The 23,482-nt window shown below is 53.1% G+C and overlaps 1 protein-coding gene across 8 annotated transcripts in view; it reads left to right on the top strand.

The window, feature by feature from the left end:
• Positions 1-23,482, top strand: part of LOC122394560 (protein groucho-like) — a 115,639-nt gene that overhangs the window by 54,542 nt on the left and 37,615 nt on the right. For 4 of the 8 annotated variants that reach the window (XM_043391520.1, XM_043391519.1, XM_043391521.1 and 1 more), the window contains exons 2-6: positions 7,046-7,146; positions 8,560-8,623; positions 8,869-8,913; positions 9,972-10,109; positions 13,426-13,677. In XM_043391520.1, the coding sequence (XP_043247455.1) occupies positions 7,046-7,146; positions 8,560-8,623; positions 8,869-8,913; positions 9,972-10,109; positions 13,426-13,677 (600 nt within the window). Of the gene's footprint in view, positions 1-6,076; positions 6,632-7,045; positions 7,147-8,559; positions 8,624-8,868; positions 8,914-9,971; positions 10,110-13,425; positions 13,678-23,482 lie in introns of those variants that run through there. The other 4 variants (XM_043391526.1, XM_043391524.1, XM_043391525.1 and 1 more) reach the window with 3 other exon arrangements.

Below are 23,482 nucleotides of genomic sequence, written 5' to 3'. Positions count from 1 at the left end.
TCGGTTGTACAACACCAATTTCGTTTTTAGTTATTATTTTATTTGAAATAAAACCACTTAATAATATTCGGTAAAAATTTCAAGGAAAATGAAATATATTAAATATGTTATGCTTAGGCTCTCAGGAGAAAAGGATCAACAAACGTTCTGCTGCAAATTAAACAATGCAGCAAATTAGCTATTAATTAGGCACGTAAACGAAAATAGCGAGACGAAAACGGCGCTTTTGTTTCAGTTATTTTTGTAGGGGTTTCAGATATTTATAGAGTTCAGTGGGTTGTTTCTGCTGAGGAGATGTGGAGATGTGAATTATTAATTAATCACACTTTATTAGTATATAGGGCCTTGCACTTTATCATCTCGATTAAAAAAAAAATGTTTCCTGCTGAGTGCAGAAAGGTAGGTAGGTGCATCGCCAGGTTCTATCACCAGGATTGGTGCCGTTATTGCAGTTGAAAGTCAAAGTTGGCTGTTCATGTTTAGGCCCTGTTCTTTATTTGGCCATCTACCCCATATTGCAGTTGTGATGACAAGCAGTTTTCAGTGTAGTTTTGTGATCTTTGATGTCATCAATTGGTGTCATTATTTTTCGTCAACTAAAAGTTATTTGAACTTTCCTTCCAATCGACTCAATCATACGAGTCACTAATTTTCAGGAATCAAATCAGTCAACCAGTCGCTAAAGTCAAACGAGTCAGTCAACCAGTCATCTCGAAAAGTCAATCGACTCAATCCAATCAACTCAAAATACGCGTTGAAACAAATCAATCAATTCAATCGACTTGATTGGTATACAACCCTGGTAAGGCTACGTGTTGGTGGCATGGTGGCATGAGCCAGAAGCTGGTCTGTCAGCAGCTGGACACCAGCAGCAGCCAGTAGCACATCTGCCTGAGGCAAAATAAGCTGGGACTTGGTGGCAGACTCAGCCCGCCCTCGATCGCAAAAGGCGCCCTTTGCCAAGTGGTGAGAAGAGTTGTCAAGATAGCGACAAGGAAACGGCACCAATTAATCCGCAAACTGACTCAGCATCAGCAGCAAATAAATAATTATCAATGTGCACCTACCTATGCTGTGCTGGGAAGCTACACAAGTCATCACACGACGGACCCTTGGCTTCATGTATGCTCACTCAAGCATTGCTGGCATTGAACAGGCAGGGCGGTTGTTAATTGTTATCACTTGTCTGTGCCGGCTGTTCGGTTGGCCGCTCACCCCCCCCCCCCTCGCTATTGCCCAACATGTTGGAGGCGTTTCTAGTGGCTGCGCCGGCGAAAAAAGTCCCTCGACTTGGCTACCAGTCGTACAGTAGGTCTATTAAAAAAGTCCCCAGCACCAGAGGGCGCTGCCTTCGCTGAGCCGAACCCCCGTCTGCCTGTCCCATATCGCGCCGGGCTCAGGTCAGGTAGGGTCAGCGGGACCGCTCGGTCCGGCCCGCGGGCGGTGGACGGGCGGCCGGTAACGCTTTCCAACAGCCAGCTGTAGAATCCAACAAACGGGACGGCCACCGCTCAGCGCAGCGAAACCGGTGTTAAAGAATGGCAGTAGATGTTCAGTCTGTCTTAAAAGTACCGCGCAAAGTGACGGTGGATCCATCGAGCCTGAATGAGGAAGGGCCTGCTAAATTTGGGTCACCGAAGCAATTGACATCCTCGTCCATTCCCTAGGTCAGTTGGTCGGTGACTTTCAAATTAAAGCAGGCCCTTTCTCCGTCAGGCTCGATGGATCCACCGTCACTTTGCGCGGTACTTTTAAGACAGACTGTTCATGGCCACAATGATTATGAGATAGTCATTGTTAGCCCGTGCCCCACAGGAATGCCTAGACTCTCACGCCCTGTTGGAGTGGAAATGGGGATTGAGCATCATTCTTTTAACTCAGCTTTGGGCATTTAAGTGATATTCGAAGTAGCGTCAAAAATAGCAAAAAGAAGAAAAAATACTTCAGCCAACTTTGGATCGGGTCATAACAGAGGTCATGTCACTAGAGGTCATCGATGGTAAAATTTTGCTTAGACAGGGTGCGTTGCGCGCATTGGTTTTCCAATTTCCATGGAAACATCAACAGACTCGGAAGCTCGCAACAGGGGCGCGGGAACTTCTTTCCGACTGGGGGCACACCATAATAGAGATCAACCTAGGGTCCCCCCAAATCTAGTTTTCTCACCGGTTTTAGGCCACTTATTTTTCATCCCTCGGCTTTTTTCAACAAAAAAGAAAACATTTCCAAAAAAGTGTGGTATTCCGTCTCAAAGCTGTGGGGGCACCGCCCCCACGGCCCCAGAGTTGGGGGGGGGGGCAAGCTGTCCCCACTGCCCCCCCCCCCCCGGCTCTCGCGCCTATGACTCGCAACGCTAGCGTGGAGCCGAATTCATATCAACCGCCGCAACAATGCAGCAGCGCAGCGCAGCGTGCTGCAGCGCGGGGCCGTGAAACACCGCCCAGGGCTATCCATGTGTCAGGGCAATCCAACCCACGTGATGGGCTCGGCCCCAGTGGAGCATGAAGTCCAGGACTCCCGCCCAGGCCCCCTGTCTCCCCCTAATTCCTATCATCCTTCCCACTCTGAAATCGACCGAAAGAGCCTAACCTAACACAACAATCAGCTCGTTTACCGCTATGTCTGAAATCTGAATAATATTGTCAGATTTAATTAGGGTCAACGGCTTAGCATGTAAATAAAAACAACTGCCACCATCGGTATTATGAGAAAAACAATTGCTTTTCTACAAACACTTTAAAGTTTTTAGCTTAAAACTTGCATGAAATTAATTTTACCAGCCTCGTGTTCCTCTTATCAAACGCTTCGAATGAATCAAAAGCTGATCTTTAACCCTCGCCGGCACAGGCCATTTTGCGTCCTTCGACGGCACAAGTAAAGTGTGGCTGCTATGTGGTTTTCCGGGGTGCTAATCACGAATATCGTGTTAGTTTGGATCACAGATGATGTCTTTAAGCATTTAGACCAGGTCGGGTCAGGTCAGGTCAGGTCAACCGGTAGGGGTTGTGACGGGTATTCGTAATACGTGTCAACCGCCTCTGACAGCTTCGTAACATGTTACGAAGGCACCAAAACTACTTCGTAAATGTTCAAATGGTTGCTAAATTCGAATTCAGCTCCAAAAACTAGCCTCGAAACATTTTAAGTTTCTCAGTGCTTGTGCGAGGATCATATTAAAGCATTTTGATTAATGATTAATGACCTTACCCTCGTAGTTTGAAAAAGTTAGATCAAAACACTTGTTTATTAATAATTTCGAGCACAGCTCTTCATCAGAATACAAAGCTAAAAATGGGCTATATATCATTTTTTTCAATTTTAACTTTATTCTTAATTTAAAGCATATGAATATTTAATTTAAAGGCCTTCCTAAACGCTTATCATCAAATCACATGTTTGAACGTTTGAAACCACGAAAAGCTTGCAAACGCGCGGCTAATGCGAGCCGACATACGCCGAATCGCGTTTCCGGCCAAACATTGTCTCGGAAAAGAGGTCACAGGTCAAAGGTCATTTGGGTCAGGGTCATGAAATTTTCAGGGTAGGTGTAAAATTGATCAATGCGAGGGTACTGAAAGTTTCGTTGCGATCGGCCGTTTTTTACGCGAGTTATTCGCGAAAAACCTTAGGGGGCTGCATCAACCCCCCGCCCTGTGCCGGCGAGGGTTAAAGGTCATTTGAAAAATTTGGCCTATGTTCAAAGACATGACCTGACCAGAAATGGTCATAATGCATAGCAGGATATTAGATCCGTATCGTGGAACTTAACAAAGACTTCAGATGATTTCATAACTTAAGCATGTCTATCAAAAATAATTATTACATGGCTCATATGTAAGCTGGGTGTGTGAACATGCTTGCGAGTATGTTGAACGCAACTGATAATGTTCTGTCGGCCACAATTTCTATATTAATTTATCCTCCCGAATTTCATATTTTTTTAATGACACCTTGACGATGTCGAGAAAAACACTTAGGAGATTAACAGCCTGAGATACACTCAGTATAAGGAAGGTTCAAGGGTGCTAGATTCCTTCCGTCCTCGCTATCCTCAGGAAAAACCAAATCCGCATCGCCCCTAGTCTTCATGCTTCCCTCTCTGGACTGGAGGTCACCCCACCAGCCAACCTGTAGTTGATGTCGGATCCATTCCAGGACACATAATCCTCTTCGTTTGGAAGGCGGCTGGACCGTCCTGACAGGGCAATCGTCCCACGGGAACAGTCTCGCTTCCGCAGATCACTGTCGCTGGCACTCACAACCCAATTACTACACCACAGCATAGTTATGTCATAGCTTTGCAAGGGCCTTTTCAGACCGAAAAAGATGGCCCCTAACAAAACAAACAATTTTCTCATTCAGTATTTTATCTCATCAAGCACCCCATGTTTTCAGAGTGTTTATTATGCGTTCCGTCCAAAAAAGCGCTGTTCAATTTTCTCCCATTGACTTGAGAGTTGAGCGATCTCAAAATTGACCCGACCTTTCTGTCAACAATGTCAAACTTGCAAAGTAAACGTTTAAAATACATATACTGTTGCCCATTAAAATCGCTGAAAGTTCTGAAGCGATCGGTTGGTCGGTGTATTTAGATATGATGAGCACAGGAACTTTCCTTGAGGTAAGGTCACTTGACGTAACCTGATGTTATGACCTTGAATTGAAAGACTTGAGCGGGGAAAAATGGGTCATTTGAAATCTTAAAATGCTAGATTTTAACAATAATTGCAAACACTACCCCGGCCAAATAGTGAGTGAGAAGGGAGCGATTCCCCGACCCCATGTTTAGCTCCTATAATTGAGTTAGCTGCTAGAGCCTCGCGGAAAAAAACGACTAGCGCTTGTGTCGTTACGTGACGCAGCGACTGGCACCCCATTTTAAAATATCAGTGACCTCTTAGGGCAGGTCAAGGGCCCCAAGGCATTTGATCAGTTCTGGGTAAATAACTAAACGCATTATCGTCATTTCGATACATCGTGTTTCTGTTCTCAGACTCGTCGATTTATATGCTTTTTTTGTTTAGGTGAAGCAATTTAGGATGTTTACCTCAGGTCAATGTCATGTTAGGGCAACGCAGGTCACGAAGCTGTTGAAAGGAGGACATGTTGCATAACATTTGATTCGGCAAGTCTTGCAAAGTCCATTGATGGCTGTCCCGACTGGCTAGCTCATTTTGATCTGGAGCTATTGACGAAACACTCCTATGACCCTAGTGACGTCATAAATGACGTCATGCAAGGTGAACACTGAACAATGCAAAAGTGAAGCATTAGACCTTGCCAAGAATGTATGAAGTCACGATTTCATGTGCTTGAGGTATAGTTTCAGATCATTTCCGACGCCAAATTAACAGTTTCCATAATTCCCCATTATGCTTATACGACACTAAGTGCATTGCGGATTGCATCATTTTATAACTGACAACCGTGCAGAGGTTTACCTAAGACCTCATAGTTAAGTGACCTGACCTGAAAACGTGGTTGATGTCAAGTGATCCGGCTTAAATGAAATGTAAGGCATGTGAAATGTCAGCCTTCTATCATCAGCGTGCTTTGAGCTACCGCAAAAAGAATGCATGGTGGCGGCATCCACCCCTTCTTCTCGGCCGGCGAGGGTTAAACCTCGCTTCGAATTATTGCAGATAATGATGTGACCGAAAACAAAGCATTATTCTGTGTCAAGAACGGCCGCTGATTTGTTGGACAAGATCCCCAATCTTAATTCGCTAGATGGGAAGAGAATAAATACTCGGTATTTGATACATATAGTTATACCCCTTGATTTGCCTTCGCGCTAAGTCTATTCTAATCATCACTGTCGCTTTTTATCCGAGATGATGTCGCCGCTAAACGGATTGTTTTGTTTGCTTGCTTGCGCTGAATGGCCATTACAGATTATTGAAGGATTATGATAAAATAGGAATGGGGCAAGGGAGGATATGCACTGCAGGTTTTTTGCAGGAGGATATGCACTGCTAATTTAGATCACAAAGGCATCATTTCCGGCATCGTGCAGAGTCATCATCTTCCCCTCCTCTGCAGTGCGGCATCTCTGCGCCCCACACACGGCGTCCTCACTCCACGGCCGGCCGCCGCCAACTGACCCACTCGCCGGGCGCCGCGACCTGACCCGTGTCGCTGCCGCGGCCTGCGCAATAGAGTCGGGGCTGGAATCCGGGGGTTCGGCCGGCCGGCCGCCTCTGGAGCGGGGGACTTTTTTAGTAGACCTACTGTACATGTTAGTCTGTTCGAACGGTCATTAATTGATTTGCCCTCCACGGACAAGTAGTCGGTTGTCAGATCATGTTGGCCTCCTGCTGAGAGTTCGGAACGCTCAGACACGACAGCGCCGTGCTAAGCCGCTTTCCAGATGTAAAAATACCGTGTGTCGTAGCCCCACGTGGGGTACGGCCGGCGCCGCGCGCGCTGATTGGTCGAGCGGCGGCGGGCCGTCAGCTGTTGCCCGGAATGCGCACGGAGCGCCAGTCTTGCGAGCGACGCCGTGGTGAGTGGTGCGGTGCGCTGTCGCTCCGTGTGACGGTGCGCCCCGAGTGCGCGATAGTGAGAGTGCGACTCACAGGTGCTGAGGAACTCGGTGGATATGTACGCGACGCCTCGACCTCCGGGAACGGTAAGTCACAAACTCGCTGAGAATGGCTCTGGGGCCCGTGGGAACAGCTGGGCCCTGCTTCCGTTTCCGTTTGGCGTCGGTTTTCAAACGGTCGACGAACCGTACCTACTGGTCGTTAGAGCGTATTTCAGTTAGGAATAATATTTCTCAGAACGATTTTTCCGATGTATTTGGGATTGTGATAACCACTTTATCCAGATTTTGTGATGCCAGTGCTAACCCCCGATTCCGGTCATGCTACCGCTGTGCGTGTATTCTATTGACCAGCCACGCTGCGGTGAAACCACATTACCCAGTGCAGTGGGGTGAAGTGCTGTGGGATGTGGATCCTCTGAGTGTCCAGTGGAGTGTGGAGTGTGGACGGCCGAGTGTCGAGTGTTGAGTGGCGGCGTCCGACGTGGCCCCTGTTCGCAGGGCGGGCCACCCCAGCCGCCCAGCCAGCTCAAGTTTACCATATCCGACACATGTGACCGCATCAAGGAAGAGTTCAACTTTCTGCAGACACAGTACCACGCGTAAGTACCGGTCCCACGGCGGATAAACCCAGGGCGGTGGGCGGGAAACGGCCGGGATGTTGAGCGGGCAATTCTCGGGGTAAGTGGAGGGCAACTCCTGAGAAGGGCGTTGGGGAGGTGGCGGGCAACTCTTGGGGCTGCGGAATTTCGGGTGGTGTGGCCGACTGTGGGCAGCTCCTGGGCGAACGGGCAATAACGGGGTAGACGGGGCAGACAACTCCTATCTAACTCCTAGCGCGGAAAACTGCTAGGGCGCGGCTAGGTCCTGGAACTGCGGGTAACTCCAGGGGCGAATGGACAACTCCTGAGGAGGACGGGCGAGCAACTCCTGGGACTACGGACAACTGGGACTATGGGTAACTCCTGGCGGGGACTGACAGGCAGCCCCACTCCTGTGGATGACGGGTAGGTAATCCTGAGGACGGGCGGGTAACTCCTGGGACTACGGGCAACTCCTGGGACTACGGATAACTCCTGGGACCACGGACAACTCCTGGGACTGGCGGGTAACTCCTGGGACTATGTCCAACTCCTGGGACTGGCGGGTAACTCCTGGGACTATGGGCAACTCCTGGGGTGAGCGGCTCTAATGACGGGTTCCTGCGTGTGTGGGAGACGGGTTCGATTAGCCTATGAACGCTGGGCATGGGAAATGGGAGGAGTGGCTGAGGTAGTGAAAGGTTTCTAATTAGGGTCGTTTGATTTTCTTAAGTCTGGCGTGGCTGTAGCGCTTGTTAGGTGCGTATGGTGCTTAAATCAGCCGCAGCACCTAAAATTGTCACGAAAATCGCCAAATTGTGTGAAGTTCTTGTTATGCAAACACGTGGTTTTTGATGTCGATTCGTGTGTAGTGTCGGTGGCTTGGCTTTCTCGTTTGTTCTGGTCACTATCCACTGTCCATTGTAGGTATGTACAGCCCTCAGCAGACTGTGTGGTAGGTATTCTTTTTTCGACAAAACCGATAATAACTCAGAGGCTATGCTATCAGTCGGTCAGAACTCACTGCAAATATATGCGCCATGCTCCACTCCTTCGATTAGATGTATCACTAAACAAAGTATACGCCTTGTGTGGCAACAAAATGCAAAAGTTTGTTTTGGGGGCAAATATAACTTTTGGATTTTGTTGCCGAGCTAGAAGGAAAATGAATACAGTGATGATGCCAATCTAAGGTGCGGAGTCTCGCGTGTCTTCCTGTTACGATTTGCGAATGACCGATAGCATAGTATTCGCATTATTCTCGTTCTTGTCGAAAAAAGAATACCTACCACGCAGTTTGCAGAGGGCTGTACATGTGGCTGAGAGTTACATGATCATTGATCTTACTCGCTGAAAATGAATAGCGAGTAGTCTGCTGAGTCAATGCGGCTCGCGATGAGTCGCCTGTTTTGAATTGATCATTGTTCCCGGCAGGCTGAAGCTGGAATGTGAAAAACTGGCCAATGAGAAGACGGAAATGCAGCGGCATTATGTCATGGTGAGTTGTTTGCCATCAGACGCCTTTTATTTGTGTTTTGGTTAAAAATAAACTTTTCTACAGGCCACGCGTACACCGAGTTCCGTGTGGGCGCTAGCACTTATCTGAGACGGTGCGAAACTTTCACGTTTGGATGTGCCAGAGCAGTTTCCTCGACGACGTAAAGCCGTGCTGACGCGGGACGCCGCCCGAATACAAATGGCCGGTGTCACAGTTCACTAACCCCATCTGTCGGCCCGTTTCAGTACTACGAGATGTCTTATGGCCTGAACGTCGAGATGCACAAACAGGTGAGTGCTGGCGCGCTCTGTGTGTCGCGCGCAAACCGCTGGCGCGCTGTGTGTCGCGCGCAAACGGGCGGCGCGCCCGCGCGACCGTCCGGCGGCGTCCAGTCAATATTTATCTCAAACACGAGCCGACGGCGCGGTCAACAGACGCACCAGAGCGGCGGCGGCTCGTCCTTCCGCCCCCCCCCCCTGCCCCTCCCCCTCGACAGGCCCGCTCCCCTCGGAACGCTCCAGCCCATGATCCACTTCATCACAGCGGAGGGAGCGGCGGCGGAAAAACCCATCACCGTGATCGATATCACGGCCGTTTTTATTTGGTGAAACTCGATCGTCGATCGGTTGTCGATCCAATTTGCATGACCGGCACGCGCGTCAGCTCATGCGAGCTCGACAGCGGCCTGCATAGATACGAGGTATGTTGGCATTGAGTGCGCTATGATGGATGCTGCGCTCAGCGTACCATTCGGACGGCTCCCCGCTCCTTTTTCTGCAGCATATGAGGATGAAATGGTTATCCCGTGTGGTCGTGAATACCTCGCCGCGAAGTCGTAGATTATGCAGTGAGTTGCAGAGAGGATTGACTCCGTATGCAGCTTTTACAGCGTGCAGTAGCCCTGTCCGTATCAATAATGCATGTCGTCTGTCGAGCGACCCGCCCACTTAATTATTTACCGTCGAGCGTGTCCGAGTAAGCGGCTGTTAGTTACCAATGAAATAATGACTGAGGCGATTAGCTCCGGCCTGACACACCCACCTTGCCGAGAGGGCAGGCTCGGTGCCTGGGGCGTCACAGCTGTCGCGGGTCCGGTGCGCCCGACGCCCAGCTCCAGGGCGCCCAAAGCCCGGCTCCAGGGCGCCCAAAGCCCAGCGCAAGGGCGCCCCAGACGCCGGAGCTCGTGATTGCTCCTGTCTGTGACATTTGGGTTCTTGACGTTCGCCCTTGTAACTTCCCTTCGCCACGTTTGCCCTCGTAACGTTTTCCTTTCTTACGTTAGCCGTCTGCGATGTTGCCCGTCAGTAACGTTTGCCCTGTGTGACGTTGTCCGTCTCTGTTCCCTCAGACGGAGATCTGCAAGCGGCTGAACGCCATCCTGGCCCAGGTGATCCCGTTCCTGTCCCAGGACCATCAGCAGCAGGTGGCCTCGGCGGTGGAGCGGGCCAAGCAGGTCACCATGGCCGAACTCAACCAGATCATCGGCGTAAGTGGACGGAGCCGACCGGCCCGGGCTATCACAGGGTTGTGTGGGGTGTATGAGACCAGATCATCGGCGTAAGTGGACGGAATTGGTCGGTCCGGGCTATCATAGGGTTATGTGGGGTGTATGAGACCAGATCATCGGCGTAAGTGGACGGAGCCGACCGGTCCGGACTGTCACAGGGTTATGTGGGGTGGTTGAGGGTGTTTGGGGAGGGGAGATGTCATGGGAGGTGTAAAACACACCGGCAAATAGTTGGTAAGTTGTGACTTCGTTTGTCCTCTTCCTCTATGACTGCGAACAATGTTCATCCACAGGCCTTAGGCATCTCTTTATCCGTGTTGATATGATTGGAAAAGCGTTGATCTGTCCAGCACACCGCAGGCCGTTTAGATAAATAAACAATGTGTGCTCAATTCAAATGGCTGGCGAGTGTCGGCCGTTCGGTCGGTTCCGGCACTGCCTGTCAGCGGCGGCACCATTCTCACTAAAGGCCACCAATCGGGTGGCCTCCCCTCCTCTCTCCCCCTCTCCCTCTCCCCTCCTGGTGACGTGCCGAGCGGAAACAATGAGCTGGGGGACGGCTGGCGGGCCGCGCTGTTTAGATGGATGATGAGGGCCCCAGGGACGCCGGCCCGATTTGCATCTGCTACTGTTGGGGCGGCTGCTGGTGACTGAGAGCGTGACGGAGCCGCCTCCCTCCCCCTCTCCTCCCTGCTCTACCCCCTCTGCTCTGCGCTCCCCTGATACCTCGGTGTCCTTGGTGGTCACGGATTATTGGGTCTGAAGTGATTCACGGACATTTGGAGCGGCGCTTGTAAATGGTTAGCGTCAAGCAAATCGATCGGAACAAATTGTTGCGCGCGGTACACGAGCTAGCCTGATCCGAGGGAGAAACATAGGGATAGCAGCTCAACGAGCATGTTGCTAGTCGGGCGACAACAAAGTTACGATGCCGTGCAGACTGCAAAGCTCGTTAGTACACGTTTAACAACAGAGCTAGCAGGTGGTGTCGCTAGAGCCCATAAAACTGTTCAAACATCACGGCAACCTAGAGCCATTCCTTTGCCTTGATGTCAAACGCTGTAGCGCTGTCCAAAGAAGTACACACTGCCGGGCTGCATGTGTCTGGCTGTGCCCGCCCTCCCCACCCCTCCCCCTCGCCTGACAGGTCATCAATTGACCTGTCCCGGGTGGGTGTGGCCGCGCCCCGACCACCGGCGATACGTACCGATAACGCCGGCACATCCAGCGCTGCGCCGCCGCTGCCACTCCGAATTAGCCGCCGCGCCGCCGCTGCTGGTCGCGGCCAGATAAGCGGCGATTACGGCGCCGCGCCGCGTCGTAAACCGCCCCGTAATGGCCCAGCACCGCTCGAGCAGCCGCCGGCTGAGCCGAAACCAGGTTATCAGTTGAAACGTATGTTAATTATCGACATTTTCCCTGTCGCTGGCCAACGACGACGGCATGCGGCTGCGATCGCGACGCTTATGGCGCAGAGGTTACGAGGGCGGTGGCAATTGCGGCGCGTTCTGGCGTCTCAAGATTGTATCGGTTTTCCTAGCAGCTGCCTGTCAAATGTCTGCCGATGGCGAGTATTGGAGCAATGAAGGCTGATCTGACGGTGTGGGAAAGGTACGATGAGGTCCGCGCTTTGTACCTCCCGCCCTTGAGGGGCGGTGAGCTAATGATAATCATTATTGGTGCTAACTGTCTTCCTCTTCACTGTTATCTCTGTCGGCTTGCGGCGGCTTGCAGTTACTTACGAGGATTGAATCAGATCGTCGACTTGCCGGTCACGAACTAAACTACGTAACAGCGCCCGGGCTCTTCGAGGAATGGAGTGGGTCGGAGTGCCTTCACAGGCGCTCACGTGGTGTGAATTGGGTGCGATCAGACACCAGATAGGGTTTCGCTCGGCCTTGAAATAACATTCAAGGCGATGATGGTGCTCTTCCGCGCTGGCCGCACCGGTTTTGTTCAGATGTGGAGCGCCGGACTGGAATCTCGTGTTTCTGGAGATAGGCATCTCCTCGTGTAGGGACGTCCAGGTTCTCCCCTGTCCCAGACAAGACAGCGAGGAATACATGATGTGACGTGTTCGGCTGAGATCCGATTGGGCGAGATATCCTAGCGTCCAGTACATTAAATCGCAGTTAGTCATTCTTCTGGTTATAGGCCAGCCGTTTTCCCCAGAAGGCAGGATTCCTAGAGGAGGGATGAGTGATGATGCTGTTACTCTTGAGACTAGGGTAATCTGCACTGTGATACTTGAAATATCCGAGCAGTCAAGAGACATCGGTAACAAGGAACTCATTGTATGCTACCAGTCGACTGTCAGATGAACGTACCTCATTCACATTTCCTTGGCTCCATTCACGTTTCTGGCGTATGCAATCTGTGGCTCTGCAGCATCCGCGCCAGCTGCCTTGCATTTATCAGTGGCGCGTTGTGCGCTCATCCGGCTGGCCGGGGTCGTCAGCAGAGCGGTGCTGCGTTCTGTCAGCGATCTCCTGTGTGCGCACAACGCCGCGTATCCGGTGTGGTCTTTGGCCGCGCTCCGAGCGGCCTCAGACGTCAGCTACCGCGGCCCCTTGGCAGTCCCGCCAGCTCCCGCGCACGTTGGCACTGTGGCCGTTCCAGCTGGAGTTACCCGGCTCCATACCTGGACTGCAGGCGGCTGATGACGTGCGGAGGTGGATGATGTTTGATGATGTGCGTGTGTGGCTAATGACGTGAATGTGCGCTGGTTTGCGTTGTGTGCAAAACCACCGAAGTCGGATTAGGCGTTGCCGGATATAGCAGAGCGCTGGCATTCGAGGGTGCTGTGGACTGTAGATTCGAAGGTGTCTGTCGGAAAGGTCTGTTGCAGTTGATTACGTCCAATGATGTTTGCAACGTCATCTGATTTCGTGTACCTCTTCCATCAAGTTCCATGACTGTTGCCCGTCCCAGGGCGTTGTCATTAAGTCACGTAGTTGTGGCGCGGGAAATTCCCAATTATTATAACTATTATCGTCGTGTTGTAATGCGCTCTCGCGACCGCCCCTTCATCAAGTCCACTTAGTCCGCACCCGGACTCTTTCTGTCCCTGTCACACCTTGGTTCACTGCGTTGTTCCTTTTCCTTCTCACAATGTGTCATCTGTTACCGCTTATTACAGTCGTCACTTCTGCTTGACATCTCTCTCAAGAGTGCTGCATGATTTGCGATTGTTGCACCGTTGAACCCGATCATCAAAGCGCGAAATCATCATCCATCACCAGCAAGCAACGTCGTGCCGTCTTCTCACCCTCCCCCTTCGCCTCTCTGTCCACAGCAACAGATGCACGCGCAGCAGGCGCTGAACCCGCACGCGCCCTCGCTGCCAGTGCCGCCGCACGGCCTGCCGGGGATGCCGGGCCTGCCGCCCACCAGCCTGGCCTCGGCGGGACTCCTGCAGTCAGCCGTGAGCAGCGCCTCGCTGCCCGGCTTCGCCACACACCCGCTGATGAAGCCCGAGTTTGTGCGACATGAGGCCGAGATGGCCGCCAAGAGGATGGCGGCGCTGGCACAGGAGGAGGAACGACAGGTGGGTCTGGGTCTCTGTGAAGGTGGTTTGGGCCTGGAGAAACTGGGCTTGGGTCCTCGGGGGTTGGTTTGGGTTTGGGGAGCCTGGTTTGGGCCTAGGAAAGGTGGTTTGAGTCAGGGAAATTGGGCTTGGGACTGGGGATGTTGAGCTGGTGTTGAGGGTCAAGGGAACTGGGTGGGTTCGGGCCCCGAGCGGGAGGGTGGTCCAGAATGACGGATCTTTGCCCATAGCAGTAGCTGGAAGGTGGCGGGGGTTTGGGTGTTGGTGACCTAGTGGGATGAAAAGCGGGACTGGTGGTAGTCATCATTGTTTTATAGGTTGCTTGTCTTCCCGACCGATGCTGATTGGTGCTGACGAAGAAGGGATCTGGGTGAATGCATTTTCAGACAAGTTTGCTGCAATAACGTTTAGTGTGATGATCTTTCAAACTTGTTTGCCTCGTGTTTTTTTTTTTATCTGGATACAATTTCAAGAAAATGGGAAAAAGTTTTGCTGCTCAAGTCAGCCCTGGGCGCAAGACGATGAGTGGTCAATATTTGTTCTTCGCAAACATCCTGCTTCAGTTTCCACTTCATCATATCTTGCTCTTAGCGAGTCCTCGTCCAACTAATCATCGCCAGCACAGCCGAGCAATCGCGCGAGAGCTCTCACGAGTGTGACCTACCATCCTCCAGAAGCGATATCCCATCCCGTCTCGCCCACTGACGCCTAGTCAGGAAGTCCCGGGAGATCCCGCTGGTGGCGGCGGGTCACGAGGCTGCTTTGTCGAGTGGTGCCGGCGGTCGCCCTAGCGGCGGGCCGACTTCACCTCTGACCTTTCGGCCGACCCCGATCAATGCCGACACCGCAACAAGTCCCGTCGAGCCCGGCACGGCCGCTCCGGCCCCGAGCCCACCCGAGCGGAAGGGGAACAAAGTTCTTCCGCGTTGGGCGGTGTAGTGCCGCTGTAGATTTATCGATGTAGATTCTGGCGGCGCAAATGTGAAGGCCGGTTTCTAAGTTTCCGCTGTTTGATGCTGACTGTTGATTGAGGTTGTAGTTTATGGTCGCTGAGAAGATATGGTCAAATTCAACACATTGCTGCTTTTGACCGGGTCTGAGCGAATGTTGACAGCACGATTTGTGCTAGTCATTTCATTCATGAAAGCGAACCAGATTTGTTTTGTTTGGAATGACATTTCAGAATTCGTCTATAAGGATTAAACTAGAATACAGGTTTACGCGATAACTGTACGTTTGGATAGATACTGTTGATGGGGCCATTAGTTGGGTTGTCAAAACTTGTATGTTTATATAAGTGGGGTTGAGTTTGATATATACTTTATTTAATTGTATAGTAGGTAGGTATGGTTTTTCGAGGAGCACTACGGATCCCAAAGTTTGGACACGGAATCATTAAAAAAACACGCCCGCCCGCCGCCAACCGCAAACGCCGCAAAAATAAAAAACGACCGCCTCCAACCGCAAACAACACCGCAAACGCCGCAAAAAATAAAAACCGCCCGCATCGCGCGCCCGCCCGCCGCCAACCGCAAACGCCGCAAAAAAATAAAAACCGCCCGCATCGCACGCCCGCTCGCCGCCAACCACAAACGCCGCAAAAAATAAAAACCGCCCGCATCGCACGCCCGGCCGCCGCCAACCACAAACGCCGCAAAAATGAAAACCGCCCGCCCGACCGCTGCCAACCGCAAACGCCTCGAAAAAAAATGAAAACCGCCCGCATCGTGCGCCCGCCCGCCCGCCGCCAACCGCAGACGCCACAAAAAGTGAAAATCGCCCGCATCGCCCGCCCGCCAGCCGCCAGCCGCAAGCGCCACAAAAAAATGAAAATCGCCCGCATCACACGCCCAACCGCCGCCAATCGGGAACGCCGCAAAAAAGCAAAAACCGCCCGCATCGCACGCCCGCACGCCGCCAACAACAAACGCCGCAAAAAATAAAAACCGCCCGCATCGCACGCCCGCCCGCCGCTAACCACAAACGCCGCAAAAATGAAAACCGCCCGCCCGACCGCCGCCAACCGCAAACACCTCGAAAAAAATTAAAACCGCCCGCATCGTGCGCCCGCCTCCCCGCCGCCAACCGCAAACGCCACAAAAAAGTGAAAATCGCCCGCATCGCCCGCCTGCCAGCCGCCAGCCGCAAACGCCACAAAAAATGAAAATCGCCCGCATCACACGCCCACCCGCCGCCAATCGGGAACGCCGCAAAAAAGCGCTATTTTACCCATATACATATCCTACCCTACCTATACCCTACATACACCCCTACCCATACCCTACTCATAGGCTCTATGCCCACCTTACTCTAGTGCATTCCTATAACCACCAGTAAGTCGTAACATAACATACCTACGTTCTTAACATGAGCGCTGTAAACTACTCTAATTGTATTCTATCACATTCGTTTCTTCAATATCATGGATATTATTAATGCTTTAAATGGTGAAAGGTTGTTCTCTTGAAGATTGCCAGGTAGGTAATCGAGTGCGCATACCTACCCAATAAGTGCAGCTCGCATAGCCGCCCAAACATTCCTTTTTACTCGCTAGATGGCAGGAGCATCAAGCGCCTGAATGGACGCTGTGCCGCAGTGCCGCGTCTGCCGTATCACCGCCTGATTGCATACTGTACCGCAATGTCGCTTCTGGCGGTTATAGCCGCCTGAGTGCATACTGTACGGTAATGCCGTGTTGAAAGTTGGTTCGCTACTCTTAAATGAAAACACAGATTAGGGTGGATAGTGACGGAGAATGAGCGGCAGAGGATTTAGAAGCATTGAGACACATTATTAAGTAAGACTACATGCCAACTTTCAGCGCAATCGGCCCAGTAGTTACCGAGATATTGGAATTGTTGCAAAACCAGCACCTCTTCGTTTTGCACGTGGCACGTGCATAAGTGGTCACCCACGTACATCGGGAATAGTCTAATACTTGGTAGAAAGAATGAAGCTACACTACAAAAATTACCGCATGTAAATCGGTCAAGTGGTTGCTGAGATATAAGCCTCGCAAAAGCGTGACCACGGCCGGCCGGCCTAGAATACAGGTTTACGCGATAACTGTATAGATTCGAGATATATGTTTAAGGGGATTATTAGTTTGGTTGTTAAAACTTGTATGTTTATGCCAGTAGGGTTAAGTTTGTTTACTTACCTCATTTAGCTGTATGGTAGGCATGTAGGTATATAAGTAAGAATATAAAACTGGCCCGCTGCACGTGCGCACGTGCTAGCTGAGACTCCAGATGACTTGTGCCAGCCACCTTTCTAAATTGTCCCCAACAGTGAACAAAATTTGAGCGAAATCGGCCCAGCCGTTCTCTAGATGTAGAAGCGGACCCCTCACGTGCGCACGTGCAATCGATCCACCCTACCTGTTACAAATGACCATGCATCTTCAGGTTAGCGCCCCATCCACCCACAGTCCAAATTTCAGCGCAATCGGCCCAATAGTAGCTGAGTTATTCCTAGTACAATCATGTGCTGTTTACTGGTAGGCGTTTATTTTCAGTGTTTGGAATTCCCCTTTGCGGGTGGTGCATTGCAGCCCATGGTTTGATAGCTATTGTCAAAAGTTAAATGACCTGCCGGCCATAAGCCACCGATCGGATTTCGTCGAAAAATACCTGTAACGTTAACAAAACAGGGTCGTATGCTTGAGTCATTTTCAGAAAAGTTTATTGACTTTTTGATAATATTTTGGGTGGATATTGGTCAGAAAAGAATGCTCTTTCCGAATATGTAGGTTTCATAACCATTTATAAGCTTTTTCAATACGTTTTGATGTTGTAAAGGACACCGCGCTCCACGCGAATTAAATTTTCAAATAAATCTTTCATTATTAAGGAAATGGTACGGATCATCACTTTTTATTTCCTTTCCTCTGATTGCACGTACATTTACCTGCAAAGTGGTACCACACCGATTTCATTCCGTCAAACTGTTTTCCAGCGGCACCGATTTTCTTCCCGTAATGCACGAAATCGGTCATTTTTTCACAACCGGAGGTATTGCCTGGCACGTGACGCGTGCTATACTATGAAACCATGTCAATACGCTAGTTCCATATCTCCTCTATCCATTGGTGGCAACCGCATGTCTCTGCCACCTCGTTTCGCCGAGTAATAAGCTCGAGAAAGGAGCGCTGCAGGCCCAATTTTCGTCCGATCGGCATGTCAGCCAGCCCCGTGTTATCCCTATGGAAGCGCCCTTTTGCACGTGCCGACGGCGCACCCCTGGTCCGATTGCGCCCATCTTTTGATACGATGGTCCGCCCCACCCAAAGTTTGCGCCCAGTAAATTTCACGTCGATACGCGGCGCCGTTCCGGCGCTTTAAGACACATAAGGCATGACACAGCGATGATGACAACTTATAATTTATTAAGTAAGATGACAATGCGCTTCATGATAATTTTAAGAATGATTTCTAATTGTGTGGTGCGGGTTTTTTTTTTCTCCACTGCTGCGCTTACCTACGGCTCTGTCCACTGTGGCATGACCCTGAGTCATGCCTTGCTGTGGCTGCAAAAGGATTACAACCCACCCACAACAAATCCGATTAATATGGCTTACGTCAACGGCTGTGTTCGAAACAAAAAGTGAGAGGACAAAAAGAGAATGACTACGCGTGCAAGTAGATCCGAGCAAAAACAGGGACAGAAACAAAGAGGCAAGAAAAGTGAACGCATGGATACTTGAGCTGTCCAACCAGTCTGTACTGTTGAAAACAGTCGACCAGATAACTAGATTCCTGAAGTAGAGCTGGTGAAGTTCGCCGACCCTTCTCCAGCCCCGAGTGGCGAGGACCGAGCCAGTCGTGTGTGGGGCGAATTGCCTCCGATTGTCGTGCTGTCACAGAAGTCGATGGCCTTTTGTGCGAGCGTCCGCCGAACGTGGTGGACCGTTCAGTGTCGCGCCTTTTTGGCGCGGGGACTGTCACGGTGTGCCACGAAGTGCGCCGGCACGTGGTCACGAACTGCTGGTGCCCTGCACCGGCCGGTGAGCCGACTGCTCCCGGCCGTCACGAGTCTGATGGATGCTATCAGGGGCTTTGTATAGAGGCGTCATACCGGTGACTGTGACGGGCGGGCCGTGACGGGTGACGCTCGGTAGGAAATCGAGTCATCTGTCATCGCCTGTCACTGGCTGTCACTCAGAGACGGTTGACTGATGACAGCCATGTTCTATTCTCGCCACAAGGCGCAGGCGCGTGACGGACACAGTCTGTTGTTGGGAGCTAGGAAAACTGAAGCTGCTGTGAGCTGCCACAATGTCACTGCCTTGTTGAACCCGTGCCTCTTTTATTTATAGCTTCTGGAATGGAGGCTCGGGACTCTTCAACAGAAGTTAAGTACCTTCTTGTTTTACAAGAACATCCATCCTTCCGCCCAACTCACAGGCCGCGATACTTACCTCGCTACTTTTTCATTTCTTTATTTCTCTTCTTTTCATCGTGTCATTTCAACAGAATATCCCTTACTTTGTAACAAATACTATCCCTTGCTACTCTTCCCTGCATCATCTCCTTCACTCATCTTTTCTTTCTTATTTATCCGGTGTAAAGCTACATCAATGTCTTCCTGCCTAACTCGCTGCCCAGTGCCCATCTCTCCTCCTCCCGAACTGATCCGTCCGCCCGTCTATTCGTCTGTGCACGTCTACGACGCGTCTGAAGACCGCTAAGTAGATTAGTGCCACCGATACGGTCGGCCGCCCCGCTGCGCCCCACCGAAAAACCGCGCTGCTTTTTGCCCGCGGTGGCCGTGGCGTCGCACCGGACAATGGGCAGGCGTCGCAGGGGATTCGCCTGATAGCACACCTGTGGCTCAGCAAAAACGCCGTCTCCGGCCACCGGCGCGCCGTGCCGGAGCGGTGTGGTGGAGCTCTTTCATTGTGGCAGGCCGAGCGCCGGCGCCGGACCGGCTGGCGGAGGTCGAGGGGAGGGGCCATGGAGGAGCGGAAAGGGACCCGTCACCCTCACCCGACGGGGCTCGCCCTTTGCGTCTGACAGCTCACGTCTTTTGCCGTTGGTTTCCCCTCTGGTCCCCTCTTGTTCTCCTGTTTCGCGACTTCTCTCTTTACTTGGGGACCTCCCTGCTCCGCCCGTCGCCCTCCCCTTTGTAAACCTTCCCAGATCCATCAGCGTCTCCCTTCCCCACCGTCTGCTGTGCTCTCAACGCAGGGGACCCCAGGCCTTCCAGATGCCCAGCCGTCCGCGCGACTCTTCCCGGGACCGTGAATGGCGGCGGGCGGCTCCCCCGGTGTTTGAGGCCGCTGGTGTTGGAATGTGGCGGACCCCGCGGTCGGGACGGAGAGGCAGCGCAGGGCATCCGGCGCCAGACGCGGTTCAGGGAAGGAAGACGCCACTACAGGGGGAGGAGCTGGTTCTGGGGACGGGAAGGGACCGACCCGGTGGGGCGAAGGTCCTCGTCTCCGGTGTCGGTGAGGGGTGGCGCGAGGGTGGCACTTTATGTCCCGGAAAACAGACCAGGTGTCAGCTGAGTGGGAAGGCGGGGACCCCGCTGGAAGTGGTGCGGGAAGGGGAAGCATGTGTCGAAGTAACTCGAGCATGGTGCCGCTCCAGCTCCCCTCCCATGCTCTCACCGCGGCGGCCGGAGGAGCAGCGAGCCTCGCTCATTCGCGTGACGAGAAGCCCTAATCAAGTGATCATTTACACGAATTTGCCGCTGGGGGCGGCGAGCCAAGGTCGGCCGTCAGCGTGGTCACGCTCCGCTGCGCCCGTCACGGAGCGTCACGCGGCCCGTCACGGAGCGTCACACGGACCGTGGCGGAGAGTCACGCCCGCTGGCCCGCTGGACCTCCCTCCGTGCGCTGGCCGGCCACCCTGTCGTTAGCCGTGCGGCTGCCGGACCTTGTTTCCCGTGCGGAGTCATCGCTACTTCCCTCCAGTGCGCCCGACAGCCTTACAAAGCTTTCGGAGTGGTGAGTGGTGACCCTTTCCGACATCGCTCCGACCACAGCTTGGGTCGGCGCCGAGGTTCCGTCCTTGGTCACTAGACTCGTCCACTTTGCCCTCTCTACCCACATGATGCCTCATGCTGACTCAGCCCGGCTGAGATGGAGAGAAATGACTGGACCGTCCGCGCGAGGACATCGTCGCGCGATCTCCGACTGATATCCCGGACGGCCACCATCGAGAGAGGGATCGACGGGACGGATAGGCCGCCCTGAATGGTCCCGCCGGGCGGCTGCGCCCACGGAATGTCGCCCTCATCTGTCGGCCGTCAGAAGGCGACACGAAAACGGTCACCGAGCCGGGAAACAAAGGCAGGATGGGCCGCCGCCGGCCGCCGGGTCTTGTTAGACTCTCGGTCACGCGTTAGATGGGAACACGCGATGGCTTTGGAAGTGGATCGAGCCACCGCCCCCGGGACTTGGGATGGTCCATGTCAATGGACAGCTGAGACCAGGAGGGATTCTGGGAAAGTGACCCAAGACAGCTCTGGGAAAGGACATGGCTCTGGACTGGTGATATTGGCTTGGCTAGCGTATTGCCTTTACCATTTTGGCTCGAGCGAAGATTCATACGGGCTCAGGACCAATGGATGAGAAAAGAAAGTGGTTTTGGTAACTCCTTAAGCTCCTTTTTGTATCTCTTTTACATAGCATACGGCTGCAGAAAGGCATCAACGAAGGACGAAATACTTAGCACTATGCTCTGGGACTCAAATGCCAGCGCAACTGCAAGAAGATTGAGGATAATTCGTCGGGTTGATTACCTCTTCAGATGAAGCAGGAACGGCTACATGAACGTTCACATCCGGCACGTCAGGCAAGGGTGGAATGGGGCGTTACCAGCCTGAGCCGTCGACCAGACTCTGCTAAACGACTCTGCCCCTAGCATCCTGTTCCTCTGCTGGTGGCGTCTGTGGAACTGGAAGGGTGTGAGAGAAACCCGAGCCGCCGCGAATGTTTGGGCTCAATGGCAGGGTGATGAACGAGTCCCCGGTGAGCTCGTTTCGCCGGCAGAAAAGTTCCCTGGGGCGCTTGGCAAGGCGCTGGCTCAAGGTGGCGGAGGGGATGTCCCAAGCTTTCAGCCTGAACGTGGGTGGGAAAACGCCACTATGCGCAGTCTCGTCGCGTTTCTGCGCAGTGTAGGTTTGAATCGGGGCCTAGTCACTGGTCAGCCTGTTGACCTGTCTAGCCAGTAGCCAGTCCAGCGGCTGCGGCCTCAGCCTGACGTCTCGGTCGGCGCCGAGCGTTGGACCCCGCTCCGTGTCGCCGCCGGGACACCCGGCACGTCTCATTAGTCGCTCTCACGGCGTGTCTGCGCGGCCGGTCACGGCGCCGGCCCACCACCGAAGCCGTCACGGCCGCGTTACGCGTCACGCCCGGCGGCGCGGCCGTCTTCACGCGCGCCGCCGCTGTCACCGCCGCGTCACGCTCTGGTGCGGTGCGCCGGAATTGAACGCCAGCCGCCGGCGGCGCTGCGGGCGGGCTCTGGCCGCCGCTCAGCTCACGTAATCACACGCTACAAAATAATTGATAAACATGGCTGGCGCTGCGGCCGACCTGTTTGGGACGTGACGTCAGCCGGCCGACCGGCGCGCCGCCTGGTGGGCGCGCCGGGAAGCGCGCAGATGGCGGGAACAGCTCCGGCGCGCCCTGGGTCGTTCAGGGTGGGGTGCCCGGCTCCCCGCTCCGTCGAACGAACCGATCTCCGACCGGCCGACGTGGGGCCGTCGGCCGATTTAATGAGCCCCCTGTTGCCGACGAGATGTGGGAACGCGCGTGATTAATGACCGATGGCGCGGACAAAGGGGCGTCGGCTGGCGAACAGCCACGTGGTGCCGGCGGCCGGCGCAGCAGACACCGGCCGCCGGCCGCCGGTACACCAGACACCGGCCGCCGGCCGTTTTTTCGTCCGTCTTTGTTGACGGGCATCTGTCGTCGCTGACGTCACCCACCATGGTCCTTGTGCACGTGACTAGTGTCCGTGTGTCGTGTGTGTCAGTTGGGCGGACCGTGCCACCCCCCGACCCGGCGGTGTCTCCGGTCGGAAGGTGGAGGGAGGGGAGGGAGGACTGCTGTGTGCACAGTTGGGCGGCGTCTGTTCAGTGTCGACTCTGTATGCTCTGTTTGCTCTTTTGCCCCCGTCCGGGCTTCTCGCCAGGTTTTTCTCGGCTCGTTTACGCCTCTCTTTCCGATGGTGAGTTTGTTTTTCCACGGCCGTCACAGTTCTTGTGGGACGGTCTGTGTTGGATCCTTCATCTCCCGGAGTGGGTTCAACCCTGTCTCGCCGCCAGTTTTTTCCGTGTACTGAGACCCTTACTGGCCGTTTTCTTTGGCTGGTGTCTGGTGTACGCCTGTTGGACGCTCCCTCGGAATCGAGTGGCGACAGGCGTGTCTTTCGTCGTCACTCGTCAGTACCCTGGGAAGGCGGGCTCGGGTGTCCCCGTCTGGGCGGGGTTGGATGTCTGTGAATTCATCCATGACGAGCTGCGGGGACGCTAGGCTGTCCCCGGGTGTCCTCATCTTAGGCGGCGTTGGGATGTCTGTGGATTCATCTGGTCGGGCTCGCTGTCCCCAGGTGGATGAGCACGCTGTCGAAGCTATGACAGTTTGGAAATGACCGTGTGTTTGATTTTCTGGGCTCCTAATTGCTGCTCAGGATGGCGATTTGGCAGTAAATATGTTCCATCTGGGACTCTGATCTGTTGATTAACTTCAGTTTATAACTGTCCTTCGGCTGATGAAAGTAACCAAATTCATGCCAGTATTAATCGAGACGAATGTCGAACTGATATGCAATGAGCTATGAGCGATTGAGCACGCTCT

Source organism: Amphibalanus amphitrite, unplaced genomic scaffold (assembly GCF_019059575.1).
Source record: "Amphibalanus amphitrite isolate SeventyFive unplaced genomic scaffold, NRLGWU_Aamphi_draft 000599F_arrow, whole genome shotgun sequence".
NCBI lineage: Eukaryota > Metazoa > Arthropoda > Thecostraca > Balanomorpha > Balanidae > Amphibalanus > Amphibalanus amphitrite.
The sequence above is the reverse complement of the archived record's forward strand: the minus strand, read 5'-3'. Positions and strand labels throughout refer to the sequence as shown.